Below are 22,114 nucleotides of genomic sequence, written 5' to 3'. Positions count from 1 at the left end.
CGCTGGGGCCTGCTGGTGGCCATCCCTGCCCCTCACTGACCTCACCCCACACCGGGCACCAGGGCCAGCTTCGCTCCCACCGGTGCACATCGGCTGCGTCCGTCGGGACAGGCTTCTGGGTCAGTGTGTGTCCACAGGACAACAAAACCACACAGGTGCTTCCACAGGCAGGATTTAACAGAGGACTGGGTTACAGGGGACACCTGATTGGGGGGAACCCAGAGGTAGTCACTGCAGGAAGCCGCTGACACCCTGTGAGGGGAATGCAGGGAGGGGCCAGAAAGGGTGGGAACCTGGAAACCTGGGCCAGAGACCCAGACCTGACGCTGGTCTGGGGGCCTGGACCCAACTGGGCCTCCAGGGAGAAGGCAAGCGCCCCTAACAGGCCAGGCTAGGCCTGGGCCGTCAGTACCCCACACCCTGCTCCACGCAGGCCAGCACTGCAGGCAGCAAGAGGACGACTACAGCCTTGACTCTTAGAGCTGTGTCCTGGTTACTCAGCTGACCTGACCCTCTCCTGAGAAGGGGGCACGGGCCTGACAGCCGAGGAGGAATGCCTGGACTTCCTTCCGGAACCACAGAACAGCACCTATGTGCCCTGATCTGGGGCAGGAGGAAACATGTGGGTGCACAGATACGCCGGCCCTGCGCTCCCAGCTGCTGCCCCACGGCCTGGAGCCTCCTGCCTCCCACCACAGCCGGCTCCTCCCGTCACGGAGCGCCCCCATTCTCACTCCCGGGGACCCTTGAGAGATGCTGGAGGCTCCCCCGGGACAGGCAACACAAAACACTGCCCCTGTCACCCCCTACCCCCAGAATGGACTTCAGAAGCAGGAAAGTTCTACAGATTCCAGACAGGAGGCATGTGACCCCTGAGATGTGGGGAACTCTCTCTGGGGGCTGCAGTGTGGAGTCTGGCTGAGGGCCTGAGGGGCTTGCATGTGGACGGTGCGGGCCTGCAGCAGCCTTGGGTCTGGGGTGGGGGCAAGGGTGGGGAGACTCACAAGCCAGGAAAAGTCCTCAGGCCCCACCCTCACCCTTGAATGAAGAGCTGGGGGAGCTGAGATAGGAAATCCCCCTGAGACCTCAGCCCCCTCCCACCTGCCCTGCACTGGTGTAACCTGACCCTCAACAGTTGGTTCCACCCTCCTATTATCCAGCCAATTCCCCATTTCCTGAACACCAAAAAAGGAATCTTTGGAGAAATCGAAACTACTGGGGAAGGGAGGGCCCAGAGCAAGGTCCGGCGCCCACATCCACACCACTGGTGCTCCATCTCCCACCATGAACCACAACTCCCAGCACTTCTTCTCCGGCGCCCACAACGGCGTCCCCCCGACCTATGAGATGCTCAAGGAGGAGCACGAGGTGGCTGTACTCGGGGCGCCCCAGAGCTCGGCTCCCGTGACGACCACTGTGATCAACATCCGCAGTGAGACAGCCGTGCCCGACCACATCGTCTGGTCCCTGTTCAACACCATCTTCATGAACTGGTGCTGCCTGGGCTTCGTGGCCTTCGCCTACTCCGTGAAGGTGAGGGGGTGTGGGGAGGGACTCTCCCAGAAGGTGCAGTGAGCCCGCAGGGCACGTACGGTGTGTGTGTGTGTGTGTGTGTGTGTGTGTGTGTGTGGGAGGGACTCTCCCAGAAGGTGCAGTGAGCCCGCAGGGCACGTACGGGGTGTGTGTGTGTGTGTGTGTGTGTGTGTCTGTGTCTGTGTGTGTGTGTGTGTGTGTGTGTGTGTCTGTGTGTGTGTGTGTGACTGCAGTGAAGCTACAGGAGGGGCCTGGGTTTGGCCATGAGCAGCCTTTGTCCCCAAGATTCCAAGGACTTCCCCTGCTGACCAATACTAGCAATTACATCCCTCAGATGCACGTGTGGCTCCAAGGCTCTCCCAGAAAGAGCAAAGGAACTCACAGGAAACTGCCTCCCGGTGGGGTGTGAGGCCAGTGAAGGGGCCAAAGCAGAGGGAGGACAAGGCCTGGGGTCTCCTGAGAGGCTGAGGAAGGAGATGCAGGCCCCAGGAGGGGCACGGTCCTGCTCAGGCTCCAGGGAATGGGGAGGGACCAGCCAGGGGGCCACCTGAGTCCCTGGCTCTCACCAGGACCTGGGCCTGATCGCACACTCCATCTCTTCTCCCCAGTCCAGGGACCGGAAGATGGTGGGTGACATGACTGGGGCCCAGACTTATGCCTCCACCGCCAAGTGCCTCAACATCTGGGCCCTGGTCCTGGGCCTCCTTCTGACCACTGGATCCATTGTTCTTCTGGTGTTTGTCTACGCTACAGCCTACAGTGTATTTTTAAAGTCTATGCAGGAGAACAATGGGTACCACTAGGTGCTCATGGCAGGAGACCCAAGTCCTCCACCGCGCGCTGCTGGCCCTGTCCCTTAGCGTCCAGCCCTTTACATTAACACACTTGCCTGCCTACAGCTGAATTCAATAAAGTACACTTGTGTGTGACGGTGCTGTGACGTTCCCTGGGGTTGAGCGGCCCCTGCTGGAGTCCCTAGCCTACCCCTGAGACTGGGCCCACCTCCCCCCACAACCCCCCCTCCCTTCCCCCCCCCCAGCTGTGTGGCTCTGAGGGGCCAGGGCATGTCCTCAGGCTGTGCTGGTTTCTGGTCTCCTGCTGGGAGCAAGCACTGGACCAGGGTCCTAGGATGGGGGTCCCCGACCCAGGGACGTCCCGTGTCCAGAACACCCTTGGTCCCGAGGGTAAGGCCCCCTGACTCTCAGGTGTGTGGAAGCAGCGGTGCTGGGGGGAATGGGCAGCTCAGGTCCTCTGGGCAGGCCATGGGATTTTGTATCTGTGGGTGCAGCTGATACAGACCCGCACCTCCCAGCCCCTCTGGGCTGATCCAGACATTGCTGCATCCTGCTACTGCCTCCCCCAGCCCACCAGCTCTGTCCTTGCTCCTCTGGGGGTGGGGGTGGGGGTGGGGTGGGGACAGCCCGGGAGTGGCCTGGGGGAGGGACAGAGCGCTCAACTGTGGACTGACTGCCAAAGCTGATCATCAGACCTGGTGGCCAAACCCCAGTGGACAGAAAGCTTGAGCGGAAGGACTACTCCCCCGACTCCACCCAAACCGAACTGGCCCTGCAGGGTGGAGCAGCTACCCAGTGCCCCGGGAAGGGTATCCCAGGCACCGGGGGCCCTGGGGCACTAGCTGTGAGCTCTTGCCAGAGCCTGGGCTGCCCTAGGGAGTGGGGGCCATCCTCAGCCCCATGCAGGAGGAGCTTGCCCCAGCAGGTGTTCCTGTCTGAGGCCCCAGAGGGAGTGGGTGGGGGGCACCCTCGACACAGTCACCCGGGAGAGGCTGGAGAAGTCCAGGCGGCCACAGGCGGGTATCAGGGTGGGAGCCCCTTATCCAGGGGCGCCTTGCCCTTTGGGGCACCCGGGCTTGCCTGGGTTCCAGCAGTGGGGCCAGGTCAGTCCTGGAGGCTCCCCTTCAAGTCAGCAGCTCTTTGTGCTTCCTGCTTCCCTCTCTCCCTCCCTCTCTCCCTCCCTCTCTCCCTCCCTCTTCTCCCTCCCTCCCCTGCTTCCTCCCTTCCCTCCCTCCCTCCCATGTAATGCAAGTGCCAGACCTAATCAGACTCACCCATTTCTGAGACAGCTATCTCAAATGAGCACTTGGCCAGCCTAATGACAAGATAAAGTGCCTGGCCACCTGGGACAGATCTTGGTTGAATTTTGATAACTATTTGGGACCAGATTTCCGGCTGTTCTGGTTTGAGCTCCCTGCAGAGTGTCAGGTGTTCCTTGGGTCCAGCTTCCTCTCTCTCTCTCTCTCTCTCTCTTTCTCTCACTCTCTGGCTCTCCCCCTCCCTCTCCCTGTCTCCCTGTCTCCCTGTCTCCCTGTCTCCCTCCCTTCCACCCCCAACCCCCACCTCAGAACCTGTTTTGTGGCTACAGCTGTGCTATGTAGTTTCCAGGTCTAAAGTTTTTCAAGTTTGCTGAAGGGCTTCTTATAATAAGAACCACCAGGGTGGGTCAACAACATCGGTTATTCATAAGCAGAGACTGTAGAAAACAGGTAAAACAGTGGGGAGAGTCCCAGGCTAAAGACCCCAGGGCCCACCCACACCCCTAAATAGGGAAGTGGGGTAGGTATCCAGGCCTGATTTGAGTGACTGGGACAGGAGGCTCTCCCCAAACACCTCTGGCTCCTCCCACCTGGCCCTGGTGTAACCTGACACTCAGTCACTGGTCCATCCTCTTGGTACCTAGCCAGTTCACCACGTTGGAAAAAGCAGGAAATAGAAACTCTGGAGAAATGGAAACTACTGGGGAAGGGAGGGCCCAGAGCAAGGTCCGGCGCCCACATCCACACCACAGGTGCTCCATCTCCCACCATGAACCACAACTCCCAGCACTTCTTCCCGGTCGCCCACAACGGCGTCCCCCCCCCCGCCCCCACCTATGAGATGCTCAAGGAGGAGCAGGAGGTGGCTGTACTCGGGGCGCCCCAGAGCTCGGCTCCCGTGATGACCACTGTGATCAACATCCGTAGTGAGACAGCCGTGCCCGACCACATCGTCTCGTCCCTGTTCAACACCATCTTTATGAACTGGTGCTGCCTGGGCTTCGTGGCCTTCGCCTACTCCGTGAAGGTGAGGGGGTGTGGGGAGGGACTCTCCCAGAAGGTGCAGTGAGCCCGCGGAGGTCTGCCAGCCCACAGGGCACGTGCGGGGGGTGTGTGTCTGTGTGTGTGTGTGTGACTGCAGTGAAGCTGCGGGAGGGGCCTGGGTTTGGCCATGAGCAGCCTTTGTCCCCAAGATTCCAAGGACTTCCCCTGCTGACCAATACTAGCAATTACATCCCTCAGATGCACGTGTGGCTCCAAGGCTCTCCCAGAAAGAGCAAAGGAACTCACAGGAAACTGCCTCCCGGTGGGGTGTGAGGCCAGTGAAGGGGCCAAAGCAGAGGGAGGACAAGGCCTGGGGTCTCCTGAGAGGCTGAGGAAGGAGATGCAGGCCCCAGGAGGGAAGGGTCCATGGGGCCCGGTCCTGCTCAGGCTCCAGGGAATGGGGAGGGTGAAGGGCAGGTGGAGACTGCCCTGGGCAGGGACCAGCCAGGGGGCCACCTGAGTCCCTGGCTCTCACCAGAACCTGGGCCTGATCGCACACTCCATCTCTTCTCCCCAGTCCAGGGACCGGAAGATGGTGGGTGACCTGACTGGGGCCCAGACTTATGCCTCCACCGCCAAGTGCCTGAACATCTGGGCCCTGGTCTAGGGTCTCCTTCTGACCATCACGTTCATCATTTTTTTTGTCACTGGATCACTGATGATTTCCCAAACGATTTCGGAGATCATAAAACATTATGGAGGGTACTCGTAGCTGCCCGTGGCCTGAGGCTGTCACCTCTGTCACAGTGTTTTATGTATATGTCAATCTGCCATCGTAGTCAATAAAGCACTTGTGTGAGGGTGCTGTGTTTTCACCTGGGGAGGGGCCCTTTGAGACTCCCCACCCTGCCCCTGAGCCCGCGTCGTCCTCATTGCCCATCCGTACCCTCTGTGTGTTATGTGTGTGGTGGGTGGGCTTGTCCTGAGGCCTTGCCTGTATCTGGCCTCCAGCTGGGGCAACACACGGAGGATGGTTTCAGGTAGAGGTCCCTCCTTGCCAGAGGTCTGAGCCCTGAGCAAATGGGTTCATTTGGAGAAGGGTGGCCCTGGGTCCAGCATGTTTTTAGCTTCCAAGGAGCCCACTGGCTGGGGAGAGTTGCAGGGCACCTGATCCAGGTCCTCCTCTGGAGCTATGTAGTCCCAGTTTATCCTGCTCTCCAAATAGGGGTGTACCCTTGCCATGAGTGGAAATTCTTCTGCCATGGCCTCCATACTGTGGACACCGTGGATGCGCCAAGGCAGACCCTGACGGCAACCAGCTGGACAAGTGAGGTGTGAGGTGGGATGGTAATACTCCCCCCCCCCCCGCCCCGTCCTCCCCTGTACACTGGGACCCAAGCTGCGGTTCACCCACACCCCTATCCCTGCCTGGAACCACAGTGTCCTAAATCAAGGATGCACCGGGGGGGGGGGGGGAGGGGGGGGCTTGGGGTACCCTGGGTGGAGGAGGGGACGCTGGGGGATCCGCCCCTCGGGGCCGTGGAGGGACTTACTCTAGGCCGCGAAGGGGCCGGTCGGGTCAGAAGAGGGCGGTCGCCCTGATCCCCGGACCCCAGCCGGAGGGGCAGGGCAGCCCCTACCTTCCCGGGGCTGCCAGACCGGCTTCTGCCAAGGAACACGTGCGCCCTCCCTACCCTCGTTCCCCACTCTGGACTGAACCCGGGCATCTCAGGAGTCCTGCCCGTCCGTGTACCTCCTGGGATCACTCCACACAAAGCCGCCAGAGAATATTCTTTCCCAAGGGCTCTTTGGAAAAGACTCGGCTGCCCCTGGCGCCAGCCGGCTCATCTCCCCCTCCCCCAACCCAGCTGGCCCACCCCCCTCAGCCCCGCCCACCTCCTGGACGCCTTGGCCACAAGGGAACCAGAGCCTGTGGTGGGGCTCTGAGGACCACGGCTGCTCGCGGCGCCCCCCTTCCCGCGAGTCCTTCCAGCGTGCCCTGGGGCGCTAAGACCCACCTTCCCTGGGGCGGTCCCGCTGCTGCTCACCCTCCTGGGACCCCGGGGAGCCGAGGCGCCCCTGCGCTTCACAGTCCACCCAGGGGATGGGCTATTTTTAAGGCTGCCCCTGCTTGTGGAGGGGAGAGCGAGGGGCAGGAGCTCATCCTTGAGCAGCTTTCCACCATGTGGCTGATAAAGTAGACGTCCCGCCACGTGCAAGGTCCATTGTCCCACAAAATCAATGAATACATTGTCAAAATCAATTTTTTAAAGTTGTGGTGAAGCATATATAACATAAAATGTGCCTTATTTTAAGTTCTAAATTTTAACCTTATTTAAGCATACAACTAAGTTTCTTCACCTGTGAGCTGATCATCCAAAATGTGGGTGAACATGGGAGGGAGGGTAATGGTAGAAACAGCAGAAACAGACTCTGTGAGATTTATCTCCTACCCTTCTACATTTTGGTATTTTTCTGCTTCCCACTCATCAGCTGGTGCTCAGGAGAGCTGGAGCACCTGGAGCCCATACTGCCCCAGCACCAGTCTGAGATCTTCGCCTCCACCCAGGATCCAGAGCAAGATTTCAGCTGTCAGCTCTAGGAGCTCAGGGGAGAAGAGCAAGCTCATGCTAATGCCACATGGTGTGCAGGGTTAAAGTGCTTCCACAGTGTCCAATTACATCAACTCATCTGGAGCACAGGGGAGAGAATCAAGGAGCCAGCTTCATATCGAGGCCCAAACAAAATGGGAAATACCTCAAATTGCAGCAGTCCCTGAGGAAATGTAGGTAAAATGTGCCTGTGCTCTCCTTGTAGATGGAAAAGTGAGAAAGCCCAGACATGCCCTTTCTCCACATTACTGCTCAGTGCCTGTGGACCATCATCCCCATGGGGCCCTTCTTCAGATTGGGTCCAAATCCCCTCAGGCGGGGGGCTGAAACTCCTCCAGCCCTTCAGAGTGGGAGTAATTCAAATGTGGACCCTCGTTTCTTTCACACCTGGCCAGAACCACTGTGTCTACTACCACCATACAAGCCCTTTCTGCACTAAATGCAGCCTGGCTTGGTGCTGCTGATGCAGACCTCCCCTGCCCATGAGCACCATTCCCTGGTCCTCAGTTTGGGCACTCGAGGGTTGGGCACTCCAGGCATGAAGGCGGGGATGAGAGCAGAGCCTGGGAGGCTGCTGTGGGGCCTGGATTGTCCCCATGCTTGTCCCTTGGGCCTTTCTCAGGCCCACGTCCGTCCTGTCTGAGGCATGAAGGGTCCCCCAGCTGCTCCTGCCCCAGCCCCAGCCGGGGGCCCGAGTGTGGCCCATGCTTTGGCTGTGCAGTAAACTGTTCCCTTAACCTAGCCATTCCTCAGAAGTTGTCCTGTGGGCCGCAGTGGCTTTCCTACCTGGAAACATCTCAGAAACCATGTGGTTTTTCTGCTGATTTAGGGTTAGTTGATCTATGTACCAGTCAGTGCTGACTGATGGGAAAAAGGAAAAATATTCCTCAAACCAATTTATAAGCCAAAGTCTAAAATGTCACATAATAAAACCCTTTGTCTTTAGAAAACCCTTTCTGTTAGCCCTCATCATGTTATTTTTGACTGATTCTCCACCATACTTCCAGAGTACAAGCTTCAGCCAACATGAAGGACAGAGTGGTGTTGAGCAGGTGGTCTTGACCCCATCCAAGCAGATCTGGAGGTTCCACTGTAGCAGGCAAATGACATTAGCAGAGAGCATCCTCCAAGAAGCAAGCAGCACATCTTACAGGATGCCAGTCAGTGCTCAGGGTCCCCCAGGGGCCCAAGGACACACCTGCAGAAACACTGATGGAAGCCTGGTCATGTGCGCCTCGGCCCCAGGCTGGCGTCATTCCTGATGGGATGTGGAGCAAAGAATGGACCCACTCTGGAGGGAGAAAATGTTGACAGGGGTTTACCCAACAAAGTGGCATTCATTCCATAATGACCAGCCATGGTGATGGCAGGGCCATGGGACACTAGGTGCTCGAGGGAGCTGGTGAATGGTTGGCCTGGGCCTCACAGCCTGTGCACCTTATCAGGTGCTCTGTCCTGGACATCAGGCCTGGCTACAGGACATGTTTTGGCCAATGAAAAATCAATAAATGTGAAGTGAGCAGTGTTCTGAAAATGTTTATATATGGGGTTTGCCCTCTTGCAACTCTACTATAGCCAAAAACATGTTTTAGGAAGGTGACTTGCCCCTGGCCAGCACCCACACAAAGACAAAGCCATATCCACTGACCCACAACATAGTACGCCAGAAGTGGAGGCTTATCTTCCTGTGCAACAGAGGCTTTTGTGAAGCGGCATTATTTAGCAATAGCTAGCTAAAACCATGTTTAAAAAAAGAAACTAAGGGGTGCCTGGGGGGCTCAGTCGGTAAAGCGTCTGCCTTCGGCTCAGGTCATGATCCCAGGGTCCTGGGATCCAGCCACATGTCGGGCTCCCTGCTTCTCCCTCTGCCGCTCCCCCTGCTTGTACTCTCTCTCTGTCACTCAAATAAATAAATAAAATCTTTAAAAAAATAGAAGCTAAGACGAAACAGTAAATAAAATGTGAAAAATTAGGACATAAGGAATATAATCCAAAAATACCAATAATTATATTAAATGTGAATTGATGAAGTACCCCATTTAAAAGTCTAAATATGTAACCTTAACACATATACATTGAAACAAGAACACAACAAGAAACAAATTAAAACGTAATCACAGTGTAAATATTTAACACAAATCCCTCAGGGCTGATAAAACCAATTTGATAGGAAAAAAAAAGAAAACACATGTAAAAATTCAGTAATATTATCTCACGTCCAAACAAAACAATAAGATAATTGACCTAATCGGCTCTCTACAAACACTGCACTCTACATATATGTATGGGGTGCCGTGTTTGAGATTACTTATACAGACTGACATATACACCCATGGGTGTGTGTATTAGAAATATATGATATACTTGAAATCATGGAATTGTTACAATTCTGCATTTGCTAAGTGTTCAGCAAATATAAAACAATTTCAAATATTTAAATAATTGATAGTATGCTCTATGATCAGAGTGGAATTAATCTAGAAACCGATAATGAAAGATAAAATAGTTAAACAGAGATATGTAAAAATATATCACTCAATACCCAGCTGTCAAGGGAGATAGCATAAAATGAATTAAGAGAATTTGAATTCATGCAGACTGAGTATGAATAGCGGGTGCACATGTAGAAATAAAATGCAAAGAAAAAAGGTGCAGTTGGGCAGGTAACAAGGTTTAAAGTTTTTAAGGTGCTTTCGTTGCCAGGAAATACTTACATAACTAACATATATTGGGAGTTAATAAATCTGAACTACATGGTGCAATCTGTAGGTTAAGCATTTGAAGTACGGGTAAAGTACGCACACAAATCATAATAAAACAAAAGTGGAATCATGAATTGCCTACTCAAAGAAAGTAAGAAAGGGGGTTAAAGAGAAGCACAAGTCAATAATAACATGTCAAGCTTATTTGAATTGAATTCACTGAATGCTAGAATTGATTTAAAATAAAAGGCTTTATTCTTGTTGTGAGACACATATTTTGAGATAAGGATAGAAGAGACCGGATTTTATAAAATGGAAATGATACGCCAGGGAACACTAACCAAAAGTTGGCAGGTACACTTATAGGAATACTGGACAATGTAGACTTTAAGGGGAAAAGCACTACCAATGGGATATTTCATGATGGGGAAAAAACCCATCCCAAGACACATCGTATTCAAAGGGCAAAGATATGGAAAAAAGCCAGATTTAAGAACCAATGCCTAAACCAATACAACCTATCTATAGAAAATCAAAGAATTGCACCAAACATCAGCTCTGAAACCATGCTAGCAAGAAGTGGGGTGAAATATTTACAATGTTGAAAGAAGAAAAAACCCATACCTGGAATCCCACATATAGTGAAAGTATTCCTTGAAAGTGAGATGAAATGTATTTTCTCAAACAAAAACAAGGAATTTGTTTGTCAGCAGACCTACCATGTAAGAAATGTTAGAAGAAAAATTTCAGGCAGAAATAAAACTATATAGGGACACCTGGGCGGCTCAGTTGGTGAAGCATTTGTCTTCGGCTCAGATCATGGGATGGAGTCCCACATGGGGCTCTCTGCTCAGCGGGGAGCCTGCTTCTCCCTCTGCCCATCCCTCTGCTTGTGCTCTCTCTCTCTCTGACAAATAAATAAATAAAATCTTTAAAAAAAAAGAAATAAAACTATATAGGTTAGAAACTTTAATCTCTATAAAGAAAGTGCATCAGAGAAGAAATAAATGAAGGTAAATTGTTTAACAGCATGGCTGCTTGAGGCAGTGGGGAGTATCTGGGGCAAACCATAAGCTAACCAGAAAGCTTAAGAGGAAAAGCCGGGGGATGAGACAACCATAGGAGACTTTGAAAATTTCCAACAATTTTAAAATGGGCAAAGTACTTGAATCAACTTTTCTCCCAAGAAGATGCACAGTTGACCAGCAAGCACATGAAACGATATTCAGCATCATCGGTCACTAAGGAAATGCAAATCAACACCACAATGAGTTCCCACTTCATACCACTTAGGATGGCTTTTACCAATAAAACAAACATAGCAAGTGTTGATGAGGGTGTGGAAAAGTAAGAACGCTCACACCTTGCTGGTGGGAGTATAAAGTGGTGCAGCTGCCATTAACCCCAACGTAGAGTCGCCATGGGACCCGGCAGTCCCAACCCTATGTGTTTACCCAAGAGGAGTGAAAACATGTCCACCCAGAAGCTTATACGCAGTGGTAATGGCAGCATGATTCCTGCCCAAAGAGACGACCCCGAGGTGGAGACAACCCACATGCCAGCAACAGATGAAGGGATAAACAAATCTTGGTACATTTACCCACTGGAATATTATTCAGCATGAAAAGAACAAAGTCCTGACACAGGCTACAACTCGGAGGAACCTCACAAACAATGCTCAGTAAAAGAAGGCAGACACAAAAGGTCATATAGTGTATGATTTTGTTTATGTGATGTACCTAGAATAGGCAACTCCATAGAGGCCTTTGTAGCAGAAGACGGGAGAAAAGGGGAGTGGAGACCAGTTACTTAATGGGTACAAGATGTTTTTCTGGAATTGATGACAAAGTTTTGAAACTAGAGAGAGGTGGTGGTTGCACAACATTGTGAATGCACTAAATGCCACTAAATTGTACGCTTTTAAACAGTTATTGTATATTATGTGAATTTCATCTCAATTTAAAAACCGAAAAAAGGGGCGCCTGGGTGGCTCAGTAGTTAAGTGTCTGCCTTCTGCTCAGGTCATGATCCTAGGGTCCTGGGATCGAACCCCACATCGGGCTCCCTGCTCAGCCGGGAGTCTGCTTCTCCCCCTCCCACTCCCCCTGCTTGTGTTCCCTCTCTCATGGTCTCTCTCTGTCAAATAAATAAAATCTTAAAAAGTAAAAATAAAAACTGAAAAAAATAAACAAAATCTCTGACATATTCCTGGGGTTCTAGAAGCCAGGCACCTGTGTAGGGCAGTGTTCATGCTCAGGAAAGATCTGGCAGGGTCCTGTGCTCTCACCTGTGTGCAAGCAGGAAGTGAAGGTGGAGGCAGACTTCTCATCTGCCTGATGGATTGCTGCTGGCAGGCCCCCACACGTTCCCAGAGCCCCTTGATAAAGACAGGGACCAGGGACTTACTGGTCTCAGAAGTTTGAGAAATCTCTGTCCAAACATTAGCTCACCACAGATTTCATCAGGGAAGTCTGTGGCCACGTAAGACAAAGCAAATAGACTTAACAGAATTACTTCAGAGAATAGTACCAACAGCAGCAGTAATAACAAAAAAGGGAAAACAGTCCCCCCGCCTCCCCCCGGGGAAAGGGAGAATTTGGTTTCCCAAGTTGCTACATTATATTATTTTAAAAGTCCAATTTTTGTGAAAAATAAAAAAATAATAAAATTCCAATTTTCTTTTCTTTCATTCTTTTTAAAAATTAAAAAAAAGATTTTATTTATTTATTTGACAGAGAGAGACAGTGAGAGAGAGAACACAAGCGGTGGGGAGCTGGAGAGGGAGAAGCAGGCTCCCCGCTGAGCAGGGTGCCCGACGCAGGGCTTGATCCCAGGACCCTGGGATCATGACCTGAGCTGAAGGCAGATGCTTACCGAATGAGCCACACAGGAGCCCCAAAAGTCCAATTTTCAACAAAGCATCATGATAAATGCAAATAAACAAGAAACTATGGCTCATACACAGAAAAAAAGGAGTCAACAGAAACTGTCTCTGAGGAACCCCAGATATTGTAATTGCTAGAAAAAGACTTTAAATCAGCTATCTGAAATCTGTTCGAAGACCTAAAAGAAACCGCATTAAACAAAGCAAAGTATGAGAAGGAACTCTCACCAAATAGAAAATATCAATAAAGAGATAATAAGTCATCAAAACAGAACCAATAGAAATTACAGAGTGGAAAAGTACCCCCCACCAAAATGAAAATTTCACAGAAGAGGTCAGCAGCATATTTGAGGCAGCAGAAGAGAGGCAGTGAATGTAAAGTAGGTCAATGGAGGTTATCCAGTCTGAGAAACAGAACAAAAAAAGAAGAAAAATTAAGTTAGCCTCAAAGTCCTGCGGGGCTCCATAAAGCATAATAGACATCCCCATAGGAAAGGACTGATAGAAGAGGGGCAGAAGTTATACGTGAAGTAATAAGGACTGAAAACTTGCCAGATGTGGTGGAAAACAGATCCCTGAAGTTCAACAACTCCACAGAAGGTTAATGCAAAGAGATCCAGCCTGGACGCAATATAACCAAACTGCTGAAAGGAAAATCAAAGAGCGAATTTTGAAAGCCCTAAGAGAGGAGCAACTCATCATGTACAAGGAATCCCCAGTAAGATCGGAAGTGACGTCCCATCAGAACAATGGAGACCAGCAGGCAGTGCTGTGACATGTCCGAGTCAATCAAGAATTCTGTATCCAGCAAAAGTAGCCACACAAGTGAAGGAGAATTCAGACATTCCCAGATAAGCAAAACCAGAAATAATTCTAGGCTAGCAGAACTGGCCTACAAAAATACTAAAAGGAGGGGCGCCTGGGTGGCTCAGTCGTTAAGTGTCTGCCTTCGGCTCAGGTCATGATCCCGGGGTCCTGGGATCGAGCCCCGCGTCGGGCTCGTTGCTCTGCGGGAAGCCTGCTTCTCCCGCTCCCACTCCCCCTGCTTGTGTTCCCTCTCTCACTGTCTCTCTCTCTGTCAAATAAATAAATCAAATCTTGAAAAAAAATTAAAAATACTAAAAGGAGTTCTTTAGGCTGAAATTAAAGAACAGTAGACTGATTCAGATTCAGAGGAAGAAGTATAAGCGTCCATAGAAGTAACTACTTGGAAATATAAAAAACAGTATAAATGTATTTTTGTTTGTAACTTTTTTTCTGATCTAAAAGGCATCTGCATTAAGAAACATTATAAATCTGTTATTTATATTGGATATTATTATATGCAATGAATAAAGATTAATGTGTGATGAAAATGTCACAGAAGATGAAGGAGTGAAAGGAGCTACACAAGGGTAAGAGTTTTGGATATTACTGAAATTAAGTTGGGTTATTTAAAGCCAGTTTATTATAAGTTAAAATGCTCATCTTAATCCCCAGAGCAACCACTTTTTGCAAGAAAGTAACTTGAAAAAAATATAGGAAAATAAATGAAAAGGAAATTAAAATACAAATGATCTATTTCATACAGGGAAGGCAATTATTGAGGAATAGAGAAAACAGAAAATAAGACATAAGACATTTAGGAAAAATGGCAAATCAAAGTCACTTTTACCTTAATAATCATATTAAATGTAAATGGGTAAAACGCTCAATCAAAAGACAGAACGGTGGAAGGGATTAGAAAAAGAAAAAAGTGATCCAAATAAAGACAGTCTACAAGAAACCTTCAGATTCTACAACGTACATACGTTGGCAAGACGTACACTCTGAAAACAGTAATCAGAAGAAGCCTGCGCACTCAAGGGAAGCAAGGGCAAAAATGCACTATTGGGATTTCATCAAGATAAAAAGCTTTTACACAGCGAAGGAAACAGTCAACAAAACCAAAAGACAACTGACAGAATGGGAGAAGATATTTGCAAATGACATATCAGATAAAGGGCTAGTATCCAAAATCTATAAAGAACTTCTCAAACTCCACACCCAAAGAACAAATAATCCAATCAAGAAATGGGCAGAAGATGTGAACAGACATTTTTCCAAAGAAAACATCCAAATGGCCAACAGACACATGAAAAAGTGTTCAACATCACTCGGCATCAGGGAAATCCAAATCAAAACCTCAATGAGATACCACCTCACACCAGTCAGAATGGCTAAAATTAACAAGTCAGGAAACGACAGATGTTGGCGGGGATGTGGAGAAAGGGGAACCCTCCTGCACTGTTGGTGGGAATGCAAGCTGGTGCAGCCACTCTGGAAAACAGTATGGAGGTTCTTCAAAAAGTTGAAAATAGAGCTACCCTATGATCCAGCAATTGCACTACTGGGTATTTACCCCAAAGATACAAATGTAGGGATCCGAAGGGGTACGTGCACCCCGATGTTTATATCAGCAATGTCCACAATAGCCAAACTGTGGAAAGAGCCAAGATGTTCCTCAACAGATGAATGGATAAAGAAGATGTGGTATATATACACAATGGAATATTATGCAGCCATCAGAAAAATCGAAATCTTGCCATTTGCAACAACCTGGATGGAACTAGAGGGTATTATGCTGAGCGAAATAAGTCAATCAGAGAAAGACATGTATCATATAATCTCACTGATGTGAGGAATTCTTAATCTCAGGAAACAAACTGAGGGTTGCTGGAGTGGTGGGGGGGTGGGAGGGATTCGGTGGCTGGGTGATAGACATTGGGGAGGGTATGTGCTACGGTGAGCGCTGTGAATTGTGCAAGACTGATGAATCACAGATCTGTACCTCTGAAACAAATAATGCAATATATGTTTTAAAAAGAAGAAGATAGTAGGAGGGGAAGAATGAAGGGGGGTAAATCGGAGGGGGAGACGAACCGTGAGAGATGATGGACTCTGAGAAACAAACTGAGGGTTCTAGAGGGGAGGGGGGTGGGGGGATGGGTTAGCCTGGTGATGTGTGTTAAAGAGGGCACGTTCTGCGTGGAGCACTGGGTGTTATATGCAAACAATGAATCATGGAACACTACATCAAAAACTAATGATGTGGGTGCCTGGGTGGCTCAGTTGGTTAAGCGACGGCCTTCGGCTCAGGTCGTGATCCTGGAGTCCTGGGATCGAGTCCCACATTGGGCTCCCGGCTCAGCGGGGAGCCTGCTTCTCCCTCTGACCTTCTCCCCTCTCATACTGTTTCTCTCTCTCAAATAAATAAATAAAATCTTTAAAAAAAAACTAATGATGTAATGTATGGTGATTAACATAACATAATAAAATTAAATTAAAAAAATAAAAGAAGAGGCCTGCACTGGTGAGACTAATTGACAGACAGCACAGACATTAAGGCAGTTATCACTAGGTATAATGGAGGATATTTTTTTAAGATTTTATTTATTTATTTATTGAGAGAGTGCGAAAGGGGGGAGGGGCAGAGGGAGAGAGAGAATCTCAAGCAGACTCCACGCCGAGCTCGGAGACCACCGCGGGACTCAATCCCCTGACCCTGAGATCACGGCCTGAGCCGAAATCAAGAGTTGGATGCTTAACCAACTGAGCCACCAGGCGCCCTGGTGGAGGGCGTTTTATAATTAAGAAGGACCAAGTCATGAACAGGATATAAAAGTTATAAACCACAGTGTGAGTTAGTACACTTCACAGACGGCATGGCTGCCATCATGCGTGGTGGAGCTCAGGGAGCACTATGCTTGTTGTCCCCCAGTTGGGACGTCCCTGAAAGGGATGAGCATGGAGGGGAACACGCAGTCGGGTCAGCACCAGATGCCATGGCCAATAACTGGCCCATCTTCCCATTTTACAGACTTAGGGGCAAAGAACTGAATTCTGCAAATGTCCGGCCTCACAGATACCTCAAAATATGACACAAGATCGCATATGTCTCTACACATACTAAACCACGGTACAGGCTCCCAGAGACACTCCTTGTCCCCTCAGCGTTCCAGAGATCTCTGATATCGAACAGGCACCTGTTTCACTTCTCAGATACACAAGGCTGGGCTCCTGAATGAGGTGCTCAATGGGACTTTCACCACCCCGACCAGCCTCAAGCCGCAGGCCTCATAGAGTGCCATGACGAGTCCCTCAAAGAAGCTCAATTTAAATGAAATGAAAGAAGGCATATTTCAGTCAGAGTCAGTCGGATATCAGGTGTGAGTTGTGATTAAGAGTCCGATTTCATTTTCTGGCTTTTGCTGATGGCTTTAAGCCTCACCCTTCTCCTCCCTTTCTGCCCCACATCAAGCTGATAGGAAAGCCTGGGTGCTCTCTCCTTTGGCGCTGGAGGGGAGTTCAATCCCTGCGTGGCAAATCATGCCTTGGGCCCCGTCCCTAAGACACCATAAAAATCTCGAGCAGCCTCCTTGCTCTGTTCTCTCAAGCCATTTTATGGACCTGCTGGGGATCACTTTGCTCTCCCCATAATGCATCACTGTGTGAGAAACACACCTCGTCTCAGCCTCTTGGCGGATGTGTAGCCTCATCACGTTCAACATTTGAATCAAAAGTTTTGGGTTAGGGTGGGGGAACATTCTCATCCTGTTGGGTGGTCTCACAACAAGTACAAACCAACTAGACTTGACAGAAGATCACACATTCTTCTTATGGGCACATGACATATTCTTCAGGTGGGACACGTGTTAGGCCATAAAACGATTCTCAATAAATGCAAACAGGTTGAAATAGTACAAAATGTATGATCTGACCACAATAAAATACAATTAGAATTCTGTAACAGAATGAAAACAGAGAAATTCCCTGCATAACCAGAAAACCAAAGGATAAATCACAAGATAGACAAAAAGCGGTTTGAGATGAGTGAAAACAAAACCCAAAGGTATGAACATTTTAGGAGGCAGGGTGAACAGTTCTTGGAGGGATCTCCTCCAGGCAGAGACTCTTACACAAAGAGGAGAGAGATGTCAAATCAATACAAGGCCTTTCACTGTAAGAAACCAGGAAAAACAAGGAGCAAACTAAAATGGAAGCAGGAGGAAGGAAATGATAAAGTTTAGAGCAGGCATAAAGAAAATCGACCAAACTAAAAGTGGATTCTTTGAAAACACCAACAAAATTGACAAAACTTCAGTTAGATGGACTAAGAAGAAAAAAGACTCAGATTTCTAAAGTCAGACATGAAAGTGGGGACACTACAACCAATTTCCAGAAATAACAGAATTATAGGAATACTGTGGACAGCTGTACACCAACAAGTCAGGTAATCCAGATGAAACACACAAAGCCTGACAGACACACAATCTACAGACTGACTCGAGGGGACACAGAGGGTGTAACTACAGGAAAAAGGCAAACGACCCGGTTCAGAATGGCCAAGGGTTGGAATAGACATTTCTCCAGGGGAAATGTTCAAGTGCCAGAAAGCACACGAGAAGATGTTGAGCTTCCTAAGTCACGTGGTAACACAAGCAAACATCACAATGAGACGCCACTTTTCACTAGAGTGAGTGTGTGAGTTTCCTTGTCTTTGACTTTCGATAGTTTGACTATGATGTATCTACATGTGCATCTCTTGGACAGTGTGACTATGATCTGTCTACGTGCGCATCTCTTTGGGGTCATTCTTTGAATTTGTGGAACTTCTCGGACATGTGGATTAGTGGGGATTTTTTTCATCAAATTTGGTAAGCTTTTGGCCATTCTTTCTTCAAATGCTCGTTCTGTGCTTTCTCTCACCTCTGCCCTGGGGCCCCTCGCACCCATGTGGTACCGTTGATGGCATCCCACAAGCCTCTGAGGACCGATTCATCTGTCTTCTGCAGGCAGGATAATCCCAATTACTGACCTGCATGCTCGCTCGCTGACTCTCTTCTGATGGGTCAGTTATGTTCTCAACCCCACAGCTAATTTCTCATTTCACTAGCACACTTTCCAACTTCAGAATCTCTATTTGGCTCTTTGAAAAATGTTTTCTTTCTTCATAGGCTCCTTTTAGTAAAACACTATTCTCATATTTCCTTTTAACTTGTTAGACGTGATTCTTTGGGGGTTCCTTGATCATATTTTACTTTATTTATTTATTTAATTTTTAAAGATTTTATTAATTTATTTGACAGAGAGACAGAGAGAGAGCACAAGTAGGCAGAGTGGCAGGCAGAGGCAGAGGGAGAAGCAGGCTCTCCACTGAGCAGGGAGCCCCACGCAGGGCTCGATCCTAGGACCCTGAGATCGTGACCTGAGCCGAAGGCAGCCACTCAACCGACTGAGTCGCCCAGGCGCCCCTCTTGATCATATTTTAGATCTTCACCTAGTGTGTCTGACCCCTCAAAGACAGCTTCTGCTGAATGCGTCCCTCTTCATGTGGGCTGTGTATTTGTGATTCTTTGTCTCAAAATTTTAATTTGAAAACTGGACAGTTTCAGTTACGTGATCTGGCAGCGCTGGAAATCAGGCCCTCGGCCCACCAGGCTTTGTTGCCCACTCTTGTTGCCGTTGCTATTTGTTTAGGGATGTTCCCGCACTAGTTCTGTGAGACACGTAGTTTCCATTCCGTTACTTTTATGGTGAGCTCATGCGTGCACAGAGATTAAGTACCTGGAGCCAATAAGTCACCCAGTCTTTGCCAGGGGGCTTTGGGGGCGGGGAGACACATCTTCAAGTCTCCAGTAATTTGCGTGCCTGGCCTGGTTTTCACTTCCTGCTCATGCATCAAGGTCACCCTGAGGGGAGAGATTGGTAAAATATATATCTAGTCAGAAATATTTTGTTAATATATTTATGGACATTAAAAATGTATAATCCTTATGGAAAAGGATATCCTGAGAGAGACACTAAGCTAATATGTGAAAATATTAAATAAATGAATGGAAATGACTCATGGGTGACTGAGTAGAATGTAAACCCAAGGCCCCAACAGGAAATACCTCCTTCACCTCCCTCCGTGCCTGCCCTGAGGTTGAGCCCTGTGCTCGGCGGGTCCTGAGTGACCACTGTGGCCCGGTCACCACCTGGCCACCCCGCACAGGAGGTCCGTGCGTGGGGTCACACTCTGTATCTTGCACAGTGACACAGCCACCTCTTTGGCAGGAAGGAAGCTCAGCTGCTGGAACAGCTAGGTCTTGGGCAGTCCCTGGAGCTGCGGCTCCAGAAGGTGGCACAGCATTTTGTGACCCCAAAATCACATAATTCACCTACCCACTGCAACCCCTTCCCTGGGGACTGACAGAACCAATACCAGCAGGAACCACTGGTTCTGATGGAGTCCTGAGACAGGAAGGTGGTGGAGAGGGGTCTGTGAGGCTTTCTGCAATCTGGGCCAGTTTCCACCTGTTTCACTTGGGACAGATGAAAAATTAATCATTGTGACAAATATCGGTCACCTCAGGCAAGTGAACCCTTTTGGAAATATCTGAGATGCTCACAGGGAGCAGGATCCACCAGACAGAAAACACTCTTGATTTCCTGGACAAGGTCCATGACTCCTAGAGAACCCTGCCTATAGCATGGACATTCTCACCAGATTCTGAAATTTAACCTGAAGATGAAGGCACCAGGTATAAAGCAAGGAAGGGTCGGGGAAGCCTCAGCCTCGGTCTCAGGATCTGAGGAGAGGAGGCATGACCCTCTCCAGGGTGGCCCTCCCTTCACTGAGCCCAGGAGTCTGGAGCTCCAGGTCAGTGAAGCTGTCAGACCACAAAGAAATGCCTCTGATAAACTCTGGGGGCATGCCTTCTAGCACGGCAGCATGAGCTGGCCCACTCCCCAGGCAAACCGGTGATAATTATATAAAATAACCATGTAAAGACTCTGGAAATGGCCCCAAAGACAAACAGCAGGTGAAGAAACATCTATTCAAGAACATCTATGAAAATTTAGAAAGAAAGGTCAGAGCTTGTGCCATAGGAACCAAGATTACACCCTCCCTCCCCTTCGCTCTCCCCACCAGGTCCTCACGGTGCAGACCCCTCTCCAGACTGAAGTAGGCCAGACACAGAGCTCTCTCTCTCCCTGAGCCCTCAGCACTCAGCCGGAGGGCTTTATCCTGGGAGGAGCAGGACTTCATCATTTCCCATCCTGCCCGGCCGCCTCCTGCTGAGTCCCAGGTGAGTGAAGTCCGGAGACTGGGGCTCCCCCCTGCCCAGCTCCCAGTCGTGGAACAGAGGCTCTGCCTGGGGCTTGAAGCACTGAGCACATGGGGACCCTCACTGTCTTTGCTTTGGGTCATGAGATGGAGGCTGTCCACGCTCGGAGAAGCAAGCGGCTTTCCCCTCCACTGAGTGCTCAGCTCCGAGAGGGCAGGAGAAGTCCCTCAGAGAGGTTCCCACCCGCAGCTCCAGAGAACTTGCTCAGAGGTTTTGCTGGGGGAAGAGAAGCAGGCCATAAAGCAGTCTCCAATCTCTTCCCAAAACCTGGCCTCATCTGCAATAGAGCATGACGTTCAAGCCCAAGGTCACTCTCAGAAACAGTGCAGGCCTCGGTGAAGGGCAGTTTGGAGGACAGGCAGGGTCACAGCGAAGATACAGTCTGAGCTGTAAGTCAGCTCATTTGCAGAAGTGAACCAGGGAATAAAGAGTCTGAGTGCGCCGTCCTCACATCAGAGAAAATATCGAACACTGACATCAGAAAATACTCCTTCAAAGGAGCCAGGATTTGACTGGATTCATGTACAGAGCAATTTATACAACAGGGCAGGGTTGAAACACTAGAGTGATCAGTGAACAGTCAGGGGAAGTCAGCTGGTTGTGGTCAGGACAACCCCGCCCAACACCGTTCCTCCCTGAGCTGGGGGTGGGGGTGGGGAGAATAAAACCAGGCAGTAAATACTAAACAAGCAAATAGCAACTACGAGCCCTGGAAAGGTGGAACCAGTACCCAGGATTGCTATAACATGTTGTCTAAACTGTACGGTTTCCAATGAAACTTATGAGCAAGCAAAGAAAATATGGCCCATACTCTAGAGAGAAAGCAGTCAACAGGAAGTGCAGGTGAGAGAGAATCAGACGTTGTCTTTAACAGGAAAAGACTCAAAACAGCCTTATAAATACGGTTCAGAGAGCTAAAGGAAAGCATGCTCAAAGAAGTGAAGGAAGCTGCAAGGCAATGTTATACAAACCAGAGGACATCAATAAAAAGATAGAAATTATTCTTATAAACATGGAAAATCCGTCGAAGGAAGGGGTAGTCCCTGAAATTTAACAATTCAGCACGAAAGGTCTGGTCTCCAGCCCTGCACCTGAAGAGCCTGGAGGTTGTCACTCCCGGCTCCTCAACAGGAGAGTGGATGCAGAAACCGCAAATCAAGGACTCATCTTGGCTCCGTCAAGAAGGCAGACACTGTAGCAGCGGCTCCCAAACT

At 49.5% G+C, this 22,114-nt stretch overlaps 2 protein-coding genes and 1 long non-coding RNA gene across 3 annotated transcripts; 2 read left to right on the top strand and 1 right to left on the bottom strand.

The window, feature by feature from the left end:
* Positions 1 to 1,269: 1,269 nt before the first annotated feature.
* Positions 1,270 to 2,453, top strand: LOC148162579 (interferon-induced transmembrane protein 1-like). Its single transcript, XM_088017457.1, has 2 exons — positions 1,270 to 1,533; positions 2,142 to 2,453. Exons 1-2 carry the CDS (start codon positions 1,285 to 1,287, stop codon positions 2,334 to 2,336), a joined length of 444 nt encoding a protein of 147 aa, XP_087873583.1. The 5' UTR covers positions 1,270 to 1,284; the 3' UTR covers positions 2,337 to 2,453.
* Positions 2,454 to 2,586: 133 nt separating this feature from the next.
* On the top strand, positions 2,587 to 5,481 carry LOC114204285 (interferon-induced transmembrane protein 2-like). Its single transcript, XM_088017864.1, has 3 exons — positions 2,587 to 2,717; positions 4,231 to 4,613; positions 5,148 to 5,481. The coding sequence occupies exons 1-3, from the start codon at positions 2,663 to 2,665 to the stop codon at positions 5,235 to 5,237; spliced, it is 528 nt and encodes a 175-aa protein (XP_087873990.1). The 5' UTR covers positions 2,587 to 2,662; the 3' UTR covers positions 5,238 to 5,481.
* Positions 5,482 to 19,300: 13,819 nt separating this feature from the next.
* On the bottom strand, positions 19,301 to 22,097 carry LOC114201528 (uncharacterized). Its single transcript, XR_003607657.2, has 2 exons — positions 19,954 to 22,097; positions 19,301 to 19,478 (listed from the first exon to the last, which is right to left on the bottom strand). It is a non-coding gene; the product is annotated as an uncharacterized LOC114201528 (long non-coding RNA).
* Between the last annotated feature and the right edge of the window lie 17 nt (positions 22,098 to 22,114).

Source organism: Eumetopias jubatus, unplaced genomic scaffold (genome assembly GCF_037043125.1).
Source record: "Eumetopias jubatus isolate StellerSeaLion01/CBP00866 unplaced genomic scaffold, mEumJub1_p1.0 scaffold_13, whole genome shotgun sequence".
NCBI classification, from domain to species: domain Eukaryota; kingdom Metazoa; phylum Chordata; class Mammalia; order Carnivora; family Otariidae; genus Eumetopias; species Eumetopias jubatus.
The sequence above is the reverse complement of the archived record's forward strand: the minus strand, read 5'-3'. Positions and strand labels throughout refer to the sequence as shown.